The sequence below is a fragment of the Melozone crissalis genome, unplaced genomic scaffold (genome assembly GCF_028551555.1).
Source record: "Melozone crissalis strain CALT ecotype California unplaced genomic scaffold, PUWL_Pcris_2 ptg000027l_1, whole genome shotgun sequence".
Taxonomy (NCBI): domain Eukaryota; kingdom Metazoa; phylum Chordata; class Aves; order Passeriformes; family Passerellidae; genus Melozone; species Melozone crissalis.
Window position 1 is genome coordinate 60,582,198 of NW_026535805.1, and position 12,842 is coordinate 60,595,039.

Consider the following 12,842-nt stretch of genomic DNA (forward strand, 5'->3'; position numbering starts at 1 on the left):
TAAAACCACACACACCAGCCTGCAAGACAGTGTCTAGGAACTTTATTTGAAGGTGTACTGTGTAACATGAATTGCCGCAGGATGGAGAAAGGACAATGCATTCATGGGTTCTCATTCTGCTAAAGAATTCTGGATCAGATCAGGCTGAAAATGCTGGTTCAGATTATGCCTCATCTAAGAAAACATGGGACTTGGGCCACATTTCTCATAATTCCCATTCAGTATCTAATGTTTAAATGTTTGATCTTAAATACAGAATAAACTATCAGAAAAGCTTTTGTTCTTACAGGTACGTGTTCACTGGAAGAGATTGTTACAGGCATACAAGTGACAGGTCTGAATCAATCTCTAGTCACCTTGTCAAATTAAAAGGAGGCAGAGACAGCTTTGAGAAGCTCTGGCCAGCACTTCCAAAGGACCAGCAGTGTTGTACTCCTGCGTATTTCCAATATTTCAACCTTTACAATGTGTCATGTAAAGGAAGTGCTGCAGAAAGAAGAGCAGCAAAAACCCTCCTCTGCTCCAAGGTACTGTGAGGTATAAACAGCCTACTGACAGCATAACAGCAAGGATTTCATAAATCACAGCAGTCTCTCAAACTTTGATTTACACCTATGGGCCACAGAGTCCTAAGCTTCACCTATATGCACAAAGCAGCAAAGGAAAACTCGAGGTCACTTTGTCCTTACTCTCCAAGCTACACTTACTGCAAGTTTCCTCCTGAGACTTACAGCAGAGAATCTGGACATCACCATCACGTAAGCATTTCAATTAACCTAGATTCACAGCTTCACTTCTGTCTTCCCAATGCATCCAAGAAACTATGAAACTACCTTATTAACAAAAGCAATGTTATTTAGCTGGGGAGTTATGTAAGCAATTAAGAGCCAGGCAGAGACCAAGTCCTGTGTTATCAGACACACCCAGACATTACACAGCCACTTTTGATTCACACCTCCTTTTCTTGATTCCTTGGTATTTGTGCTTAAGATACTGACTTTAACACAGCAACTGACAGTATACCAACTAATAATTCTGTTATTAGTTGGTATTTATTAATATTTATCAGCTATATATGCTGTTTGAAAAAATGGGAAGCAGCTACCTGGCACACCTTCAGAGACAAAGGTACATGCCTTTCCAAGCAGAACAGTAGATATAGGCCTTTACCTACAAAGCTTACCAGATGAAGACATTTTCTTTAGCATTTGCTTGATTACTTTGGTTTGCATTTAATTATACAGATGGCTGAGTGGTTTTGTAATTTTATAGCTGGCCTGTGCTAGTAATTGATGTGGTAGTGTCAGTCTTACTGAGGCTGGTTTGGAAACGCATGGGGTTTGAAAAGCTGCTTGTATTTAAAGCCTCTTGTTACAATGCAAGAGATGAATTAAATGAAAGAATGTTAAACAATGTTGGGTTTTTTTTCCTGTGGACTTTACTATTTACTATTTGTCCCAAGACAACACTGGAATCAGTATATCAACGATGAAGATTGTGGCTGACTTTGCAAGTCCTTCAAAAATGTAACTCCTATATACACAAGTTGTGTACCTGTCTTCCTGTCTGTTTTCACTAACCTAAAAGGAAGAAGTTTATTTTTAATCCAGAAAAAATAATTTATTAACCCTTAGGCTGACTGAACACTATCATGTGAGAAAGGAAAAATAAAACAAACAAACAAAACTGACAATAAACTTATATTCCTTTTCACCTCTAGTTCATATTTATGAATATAAAAGTAAAGAAACCCCTGTACTAATGACATAAATCTATTTTCTGGAAGTAGAATGATGATCTTTAGCTACTCCCTCCAAAGTCTCAAGACCTCATTATCTAAAAAATGACTTGTCCTATTTCCATCACAACACTGATCCACGTCAGTGCAGCGTCCTGAGTGAGTGACGATAGTTACGCACCTTTGCCTGTAGCAGTCTGACATGGTTTACTTTTGGCAGCTTTCAAAGACTGTATCTGCTTGGACTACTGACAGGTGTTTTGTCCATCATGCTCTGTTGTCACAACTTGCTTCTCATTTGGGATAGAGTTGATTCATGTCACTGAACAGAGATAGTCCATGATATCTCTGGCAACTCACTTAGCTCTTCTAGCTGTTCTCCCATATGCAAAACACAAAGATGGACTGGATCCATGAGATGGTAAACCTAAATTTTAGAGAACGTAGCTATCAGGAGAATCAACTCCCCTGTTGGTAGTGCTCTTATATTCTTCAAATATTTTCAGCGTGGGAGCCTGAAAAGAGGATTTGCAAAAGACTTACTTAGCCAGCAGCAAGTGCTAAAACCACAGCCCCATCTCTTAAAATAGATGCACACATGGGTGGTTTGTCTCCTTTTGCTTCTTCTGTGATAGTAGTGAAAGCATGCCCAAGGTCCAAAGCCAAATCCCTCTTCTCCCTGAATAGGCTTGGGGACTATGGAATACCCTAAAGGAACAACCTGAAGCTCATAGCTTTTAACCAGTAAGCCCCAAGTACCAACATCTTACATATCTGTACCTATAAATGTAGCCAGTTGTGAAAATGGTCAGCAGTGAACTCCCTGCTGCCTTGGGACACCTAAAACATATTTGGACTGTAGATTATCTAAAGAGTTCAGCAGCATTTCAGGGAACAGACAGAGATGAAGGATCCAACTGTGGAGTCCTAGGCTTCAAGCTACAGCAGACACACTGGAAGGCTTGGACTTTGCCTTACAAAACATAGTAAATAACATTTGACAATTCAAACTTCAAAACTAGCATACACAGAGAGAGTAGGAAGAGTTCTGCCTTAGATAGTCATTGCAGGAATAGGTGATACCCTGAGAGATTTACACCACTGAAGGCAGAGAAGGTAGAACTGTTAAAAAGACCACAGATGGTGGTGTCATTTTTCCTCTAGGGCACATTAAAAAAGTGGTTTTTGCAAACACTGAGAGAAGGATTGGACTTTCTGAGTACTATTTTTGTTACTTAGTCACTTACAACCAGCAATAAATCTTCTGCTGATGATTTTGTTGAGGATTTGTGTCATACAAAGGAATTCAGCTGACTACCGTTGTCAATGTGTCTCCGTAACAGAGTAAAACTTGTTTAGCTAGTAAACAGATATGTCCTCAAGGGTGGAAGAATAGATCTATTGGGCAAGAATTTCAAGAAGGTACTATTTCTACACACTTGCTTTTGAAGTCACAATCACACTTTTTTTCCTATGTAAAAAGGGCTGTTATGCTTATTTAAGATTTTGTTACCTTTGTTTAGATAGCACTCTGAACAAAGCCATTAAATCACATAAGCTAAAGATCAGTTTTTACAAAGCTTATAGATAAGAAAAACTAAAAAAAAAAGAAGCACGTTGCCTATAGCTAAGAGGAAACTAAGAGCTTAGATCATCAGATCACCTAGTGCCCAACTCTGAGTTCATTGAAATCGTCCCCAAAATTGTTGTTCACAGTAACAGAACTTAGCACAAGCTCCTTACTGATCACTAGAGACACACTTATTATGTTTGGTCTGTTGTCCAAACCTATTTTAAATCCTTTTAAAAAGCCAAAACATTTTTGTTGTGCTACTTCTAAAAATTAGCTAATGAATAGGTTGCAAGTGAAGAAATCATGTTTATTTTAGGTAATTAAGAGTTTTGAACTGCTGTTTTGCAAGGCTGTGTAACTTCATGATCCAGTTAGTACCCACATATAATCCTAGTAGCAACCCAATTCATTCTCACACTCACTTCTTTTATCTCCTAGCAAAGTAAACTGTTTGAGGAGATGATGAGATTTTTTTTTTTTGGTGGTACTGCAGTTAAGCAGATCCTAATCTGTTTTGAAGATGAAGTAGTTCTAAGATATAAATAACCAGCGTCTCTCCTAAACAGATTTCACCAGTTCCTTCAGAAAACTCTCATAAACTCAGTGTGGTTCACTGTAAAGCGTGAGCAATAACGCCCATATTGACTTTTCAAAATGTTCTTGTGTGTGCGTGTTTCTGTGAGGCTTGAGGATTTTGACTGAGTGGACTGTAAAAGCAGAATCCAGTTATGGAGTTTGGGTGGATATTCAGAGCAGACCTTCCCTCAAGTTGGGAGCTGTTTAGCACCAGGGCCCTGACTCAGAATATCACTGAGTGTGATCTCGCAAGTGACTCACATATTTACTTCTCTGACTCTCTCTCCTCTTCCTTTAAAGTTAAAATATTGAGCCACATTTCTGACATCAGCTCACTGCCAGCCAGCTATCAGCTGAAAGTCAACACAGTAAAATGTTAACCTTTCCTCCCTGAGGTCCCTCCACCTTAGTGAATGACACTTCCACAGTCTCTGTTGTTCTGCCCCAGAACATCTGCCCAGCAGCCACATCTCAGGGCTGCTGGAACCATAGTTTGGCCACAACTTCACATGCCATTCCATGGACCATCCCTACCATCCAATTCCCCACCTCCATCCCTGCAGCCACAGCTCAGGCATCAGTAGCCTGTCTCCCTGCTGCAGCCACTCTTGCCTGGGTCTGATAAACAGCATCCTGTCCCCTCAAAGTGCCCACCGAGTGCAGCAAGGTGGCTGTACCCATCTCCAGCACAGTGTGGAGGCTCATCTTCCTCGGGGGGCATGAGGATGCTGGGCACCTTTCCCAGCACAGCTCCCCTCTGCCTAGTTCTTCATTCTCCCTCTCATACATGTAGGAAATACACACAGGAGAGGGATGGAGTACCTCTCCTATGAGAGAATTTGGACTGTTCAGCTTGGAAAAGAGAAGGCTTTGGGGTGACCTTATTGTGGCCTTTCAATACACGAAGGGAGTTTATAGAAAAGGGCAAGACTATTGACAAGACCATGCAGCAACAAAACAAGGGAGAATGGTTTCAAATTCAAGGAGTGTAGTTTAGATTAGATATGGAGGAAAGAAATCTTTTCCATGAGGGTGGTGAGGCACTAGAATTTCCCAGGGAAATTGTGGAGGCACATCCCTGACGTGGTAGGGCCAAGCTGGATGGAGACCTGAGCAATGAGGCCGAGTGAAAGGTGCCACTGCCCATGGCAGGGGGCTTGGAATTAGAAAATATTTAAGGTCCTTTCCAACCGAAACCGTTCCATGAATCCCTGATTCGTGCCGTGAGCACTGCTGCTCTATCGGAAACACTGCTCTCCCACCTTCTCAAATATTTCTGGCTTTTTTTTCCTGTGTGCTTGACGCCATGCGGGCAGGCTGAGGTCCCATGAGCCAAAACGCACACAGCCCTGTCTCCGAGCGGCCGCCCTGCCCAGGCCGGGCACGGCCCCGCCGAGCTCAGGGCTGCAGCCGGGCGCCGGGCGAGCGCCGAACAATGCGCCGCTCGCAGCGGGGCCTTGTGGGTAGGGGAGGCGGCCTGCGCGGGGCCGGGAGCAGGAGGCCGCGCCGGGCCGGCGGTGGGCGGAACGCGGAGAGGGAAAGCGAGGCTGGCGGGGATCGCGCCTCCCGCCCCAGCAGCCGGCGAGCGCTGCAGAGAGAGCCGCACTCTGAGCCCGACCCCGCAGCAGCCGCTCCCCCTTCGCTCCCCGCCTCCCCCCGCCCTCGGAGCGATGTCCCGGCGGAGCGGGCAGTGAGGCGGCGGCCGCCAAGGGACGCCTGAGCGGCGAGAGGCGGAGGCACGGCGGGAAGCGTTCCGTCCCTCCCTTCCAGCTCTCACCCCTCCCTCTCCCCGCGCCCGGGCGGAGCAGCGGCCGTTTTCCCTCGCCCTTCATGCCCGGGCGGCGGCCACCGGCGGCGCTGCCCTCCGCTCCCGCCTCGCCGCCCCCGCCCTTCCCGGGCTCGCCGCCGCGCTAGGCCCGCCGGGCGGCCCCGCGCAGTGCCCTCCGCGGGCCCGGCACCAGGCGGGCCGGAGGATGAGCCAGCAGCCGGCGGGGAAGATGTCGGCGGCTCCCCTGGCGGCCGAGGCGCTGGAGCCAACGGCGGGGATGCTCGAGGGCCGCCAGAGGAAGCTGGAGTCCATGATCCGCGACCCGCGCTCCCCGGTCAACGTGGAGAGCCTGCTGGTGAGGGGCGGCCGCGTCTGGGGGGAGCGCTCGGCGGGGGAACAAAGGGAGCGCTGCCCTCGCCTCAGGCGGGCGGGAGGGAACGGGAAGGAAGGAAAGGGCTCCCGCGTCCTGAAAGTGCTTTCCTGGGGGAGGACGAAGGATCGTCTCCACGCCCCCGGCCGGGCCACCGGCAGCGGGGAGGTGGCGGGAGCGGCCCTCGCCTCCGGGACGGTGTTGGGCGAGGGGACGGGCACGACACCGTGAAAGCGAGCGCTCCCCGATTAGCAACATCTTATTTGGGGGAAAGCGAGAAACATCCCTGGCGAGATCTGATCCAGGGAGAGGAAAGCGCCTTGTTTTCCCTCCCAGCATCGTTCACACCGTTCTCTTTCGCGTCTGGGAATCCCAGCGTGTCCGTCCCCAAAGTACCTGCCTTTGTGTGCGCTGCCGGGCACCCATCGCGCACCCCTGTGAAACGTCCCCTGGTGAAGCTGAGGTTGCTGTGAGATGTGGAAATAATTCAGGAAAAGGGGACACGCCTAAGGGAGAAATGTAACTGGGGGGTCCAGTGACCCTTCACGTTTATTTTTCATTGGGGCAAATTGATTCGTCTGTGTCCTGTTTCAAATAGCATTTTTCCGTGTGAGTGTATGAAGTACAATTTATTTAGTGAGAAATCTATGTCCTTGTGAATAAGTGTGAAAGAGGTTAGAGGTTAGATTTTCTCATTTAACCGTCTGAACTCTATAAACGCAACCAAGAGATAGATTATTATCATTATTATTATCACTGTTGTTATCGTTATTTTCATTATTAGTATTGTAATTATTAGTATTTTAACTGATAAATACTTTAGGGTCTTCAAATCTTATATTTCCAGTCTGCCCCAAGATTTCCAATGTGTCCCAGTTATGAGGAGCAGAAAAAGGGAGAATAAATCCCAGTCCTTCCAGCAGTTGCTCAAGGCACATACACTGTGGGGTTTTTTTGTGCTTTCAAATGACTCAGTTCTGTTTGGCCAAAAATACAGGAACTGACTGAACAGAATGTATGCCTGTGCTGTGTGGAGAATATAGGAATTTCCTATAACATCTGAAAAATGTTCTTCCCGAGGCTGTGGTGCTGTTACTCCTCTCATACATGTTCCGAGGCATAATGACAGCCATAGTCAATGGAGGGGGGTGGGAAACAGTGCTGCATATCTGACTGGATTCAGATAAGTTTTTGCCTAGGTCAAAGCAGAGAGAGCTGCCTCTGGGCTTCGCTCCCAGCATTTTCACTTTGGTATTTTGCTTGGAAAACTTTGACCTGTGGCCAAAAAAGAGCAGTTAAAAATAGTACAGTCGTTCTGAAAAATGCATCAGGTTAATACTTAACCCCAGTAGACTTTTTCACACTCTGCTTTTATACTTTTATATGCATGATTCTTTTATTCTCTCACCTCCCATGCCTTGGATGTAGATTGAATACACTGAAATATGTTTGTGTTTCTGAAGATAAATCCTAGCTGCAGAATTGAGACTGGGCTGCTTAGAACTTGATTTTTTTGTTTGTTTTATATGCTAGCAATGTAGACTGCTTCATGTAATACATTGAGAAAGCAAACTATGGGAGAGTGTTAGCTGCATTGTAAATGCATTTTTTTACAGTAAAGGTCATCACTGTTCTCTACACTCTGTCTGTAAGTATTGTTAAAAACCAGCAGCAATGAAATATTATGCTAATCAATCACATTTCCTAGCTTGTGCAGTCTACATGTCTGTGTATGAAATAATGGACTATTTATTATTCTTATTTAGGAAATTTGCAACAGATTTCCTATAAAAGCAATTTCTTTTGCTCTCTGGCATTGTTGCTTTATGAAATTTGACATTAATTTTGCATTGGTGTGCTGCTAAATAGTCTGAGTATGAAAGCATATTCATATTGAAAAATTTACTTGTTTACTAACCAGCTCCCTTGCAGTGTAAATTATCAAAAGTGGAAATGTGTTTTCAGTTAAAAGTAGAAATACAGCAACATGAACTGAGAGTCAGGGAAAGCATCTTAAAAAGACTAGCTGGAATGCCACTATTCCATCCTCCAAAAATAACATAACCAAAACTAAAAATGTGGAATGGAATTCAAAGTGGAATTCATTTCCTTACAGTGTAAAAAGTCATAAACAGCTGCTATTCTGTATTTTGTGTGCATACTTTATTTTTGGGAAGCCGTAAAAAGCGAAAAAGTAGCTGTTGATCTCTAACACATGGTGTAAATTTGAAAGACGTGAGAAGCTGAGGTAATAAGCTGTCTTTCTCTAGATAGCAATTCCACTGTCATCAAGGGATGTTTTATTCAGTGGCTCTAAATGAAGAGACTCTCTTTGCGTACCTTCCCGACCACAGCATGGCTGGCCACATCCATCTGTTCCTTCAGCAGGAGAATCTATGAAGCCAAAAACATTGATTGATGATGTTCCTCCCATCCCCCTTCAGGGCTCAGGAGGGACTGTTAGATGTTCTAATGGGATTTTTGCTGTCTTGTGTGTCTTAACAGTTATTAATGCCTGTGTTGAGCATAATTATTTGTGTTTGATTAAAGCAGATCTTCAAAAGAGACCTGTGCATTCTCAGTTTAGAGGCATTATGAGATGGAGAACTCTGCATTTAGTTTGTTCTCACAGGCAGTTAGGCAAAAGAAGGCAAAATAAAACGTCCCAGGAAACAACCAACCAACCAAAATGTGTGGCATGTTATTACCACCCATCTTCTGCTAAATAAAGAAAAATCATGGAGGACTTTCTACTCATTAGCATAGATGAGATGCACAGCCAGCACTTGGTGGGGTTCTTCTGGTTTTGTTCTGATTAAGAGATGGAGAGAGGAATGCTACAACTGGGTGCTCAGTGCTGTGATAGGTGTCTGCAAAGACATCCACAAAGGGAAGTGGTTATTGCAACCTCATTGAGGCGTTGGCTGAGTGCTCATTCTCTCATTGTGTCTTGTTGAAAGCTTGTTGTTAGGTTGCCTATGCTAAGATAAATAATTTTGATATTGTCACAGCTTTCTATGGTACAGTCTTACTCTTTTTGGGCATGTAACAGTGCATTTGTGGTTATGAAAACCTGTTTTCTGTATTACATTTAGATCATGCAGATTACTTTATAAAGCTACCATATTTATATTATTTGCCTTTCTGCCAGTTGTGTCACCCACTAATTTAATGAAGTGACATTTTTATGTGTACTGCATGTACACATGGATGATAGCACTTAATGGCATTTGACCTTGGCTGATCCATAAGAAACCCTTCTATAAATACATTCCTACCGAATAGTTCTGAGTTGACAGCTACATTTAAGGCAAGCCTAACAGTGCTCAAATACATTTGGGCATTTATGATTTTGCACATAAGCTCTATCTACAGTATGAACTGAGTTATTTTTGATAGTATTTCGTACACATTATCTAGTAGGGGTGCGTTGGCAAGTGTTACCTTCTCTAAAACAAGAGCAGAGAGGTCACTGTAGGCAGTGTAAAACTAATCCAGACCTCCGCTTCCTTGCCATGTGTAATTGTATCACTTCAGCACATGCTGAACTCAACTTTTGAGTTGTATGGTGGTGATGAACAGCTCTGGTAAATCTTACCATTGCTCTTTCTGCAGTGCTCTGCCTGGGCTGGAGCTGCTCGAGTGCAGTTGTCCAGAGAAAGGTGCTGGTGTTTGCCCTTGGACTCACTGGTTCAGTGCAAGCCTCAGGATTTTAGTGCTAAGCTTGAAGTTTGGCATTACACTGGAGGTGTAAAATGTTGAGTGTATTCTGGCTGCTCTGCTATGGTTGTGTCAGCTTTTGAAAGAAGGAGCTCTTAAAACTGTTAATTAGGCAGTGCATCAGTGAAATTGTGAGCACAGTGCTGGGCTATGCTGGCATGCAAGCGTGATGGACTGAGAAATGGAGAGATGATTAGCAGGAGAGTGCTCAAGTGTCTCAGAATACACATGCCTTAGAATCCAAACCCACAAACCAAAACTGAACTAATTTGCCATTTATTTCTTTTTAAAATAAAGCTGAGAGGTAAACTGTGTATTTACACTAGTTTGAACATGAATAGATGTTCATCTACATGGATCATTGCCATCAAGACCCTGGAATTTTATTCTTAATGAAAAGTGGATTGGAGACACAGCTGGGACTCCCATTCTTTCAGTAGGTGCATCTGTCCATAAAGATCTCATCAATTGAGTAGATGCCAACCTTGTACCAAGAGTGTTAATTGAGCAGATCACTAGGCTGAGCTCTGTTAATTCAGGATCTCCAGGTCATCATGGCTGATACAAGGTATTCCTTTGCAGGATTTTAGCCTTAGGAACTTTCTAAGTATTTCATAATTAATATGAAAATTGTTTCACTTTCCTGAATTTATTGCCACACATAATTTTGAATCAGCAAGAACAATCTGTTGTGTTAATTTGAGCCAGCAAGTACAGGGAAGAGATGCATATGTAGCAGTTAGCAGGATCTGATCTAAAATTCATTGCCCACTAAGTAATTTGAAGGCCAGATGATTCTCTGTTCTTGAAGAAATAACGTTTTCTTGTTTGTTATATTTCCTGTGCTGATATTTCTCTCTTAGTTTCTGACTCTTTCTATAAATGTTCTATTTTTGATCTGTAATTTTAGAACATCTACTGCAGACTTAAAAATTACGATCCTTAAGGAAACTGAATTGTCTTTTGTTCATTGTTCCCCTCTGATGGATTTATATATAGCAGTATGGTTAGCTGGAAAAAGATAGTTCTACTTTACTGACAACTTTGTGTTTTTATATTCTGACTTATTCTACACTAGGATTAAAGTGTTTCACTTCTGATTTGAGAAAACAGAAAGAACATTTTGCTCAGCTTCAGGTCTTTTTACTGCCACACGAGATGCATGCAGATTTTGTGTGTGTGTATTCACAATAGGCATGTTCACTCCCAGTATTTCATCTCTGTTGATCAGATTGCAGACTGTGTCATTAGGATCCTTTAATTGTTCAATCTTTGTAGCAACGTAAAAGAAACATAAATACACCTACACTAGCAAATCAGCAGAGATTTCTTCTGGAAATATTTCTTCAGGAATAAAAGTTCAGGAACTCTTCACTTTTCCAAATATTAGTAGTCTCAGTTTCAGTTTAAATGAGTGCAAATGCTTATTAGAACCCGTTTTTCAAAGTACATTTTCAGTTCTAACTAATGGCAGAGCAGTGCCAAAGCATTTGGCTCTTTGTCTAGTAATGCAGTCCATAACAAAAGCTGCCTAATTTCAAAAGAAAGGAAAGTGCTACCTCAGTAGCCAATCTCCACAGCAATCAGTTGATGATTTCTTGCCAGTGTTTGATCTACAGAATATGACTGGAATTGTATCAGTGTCACAGAGGAGCTGACTTTGGATTTTAAAGATGAAAGTGATTAAAATTGGGTAGTAGAATTTTACATAATGAAAGATTTAAATAAATTAAATCTGTGTGTTTTTATAACTCATAAGCATGGGGGGTTTTGGGGGGAAGAATGCTATATTGTGTCCAAGGTTTCTTCTAAACTGTTACACTGTAAAGCAGCAAATGATTCTGGTAACAAATTTATTTAAAATACTTTTTTTCTTGGTACATCCCATTGGTTAAGAACAAGAATACAGTGTTTATATTGGCAGACTTGGGTAGTAATACACTTATTTTAATGAGCTGTTGGCAATGTAAACACAAGGTTGGATGCAGCGCTGCGGTGCGTGGAGCTGCTGCAGCAGAGCAGTGTCCGAAGGGCCCCTGAGTGCAGTGAGGCATCACCTGCACCCTGCATTGGCAGCATTGTATCCATTCCCTGCTGACAGAGTATTAACACTGTATGCTACAGTCAGTGATTGGGCCCCCAACATGCCGACAGCTTGCAGTATTTGGAACGCTGTGATTTTGTGAATTTTGTCCAGATTTCACTGTGGTGGATAGTCTCAGTCTGTAACAGGTGCTTTATGTAGTGTGGACTTAGCTTGTACTCTGTGTTTGTCTGCTACTGTTACAGCTATTGAAAGAGGGGCCCTTTTTTGTCTGTGAAGTATCATGGAGTTTTGTTGTTGGATGGACACAGATTTCTTCATTGTCATGTGAAATGTGCCTTCTGTTCAGTCGCTGCTTCATTTGTTGTAGGGTGTGGAAGGTGATAGACATGAGAGTAAAAACAATCTGGGTGTGACATACAGAGGGGTTTTGATTATGCTTGTCTTCCTTTAATTTTATTTTATGCAGAATGACTTACCTAAGTCAAATCTTTTGCAGAAAATAACCCATCATGTGCTTTGTGTTTTGTGTGCCCAGATGGAGACTAATGAGTTCTGATAGTGTTCAGCATTGATACTTTAATTCCACATCATTTCATCATTCATTTTTTTTAGGATAGTGTTGTTCAGATGGTACAGAGAATAAAAAAATGGTGTGCAGAAGAGTCTGAATCCTAATCTACTGCTATCAGTTTATGGTTTCAGACAAATCTTTCTTCATTTCCAACTATATGAAATGGAGATGATGCTTTATTTTTAAGATGCACTGGAAAATAATTTAATATTTAGAATAGACTTATGTGATCAAAAAAGTTGATCACAAGTAAGCCATGCCCAAGTGTTTAATTCTGAACCTTGAAGATTCAAGTAATCAAGTAATTGCTTTATTGCCTTTCGACTGTTCTAAATCATGGGTACTGATTTTATTAGTCCATATTTAAAGTACAAAATTACAGGATCCTACATAAAGCTAGATAAAGTTTGAATGACTCATCCAAACACAAGAATTTTCTTGTACTTTTCTTCAGGAGGAAATGAAGAGGAGGTCACATA

General features: G+C 42.7%; 1 protein-coding gene across 2 annotated transcripts in view; it reads left to right on the top strand.

Annotated features, from left to right (window-relative positions):
* The first annotated feature begins 5,825 nt into the window (after positions 1 to 5,825).
* ROCK2 (Rho associated coiled-coil containing protein kinase 2) overlaps positions 5,826 to 12,842 on the top strand; it is a 98,471-nt gene continuing 91,454 nt past the window's right edge. For both annotated transcript variants that reach the window (XM_054279186.1, XM_054279187.1), the window contains exon 1: positions 5,826 to 6,010. In XM_054279186.1, the coding sequence (XP_054135161.1) occupies positions 5,861 to 6,010 (150 nt within the window). In that variant the 5' untranslated portion in view covers positions 5,826 to 5,860. The remainder of the gene's footprint in view (positions 6,011 to 12,842) is intronic.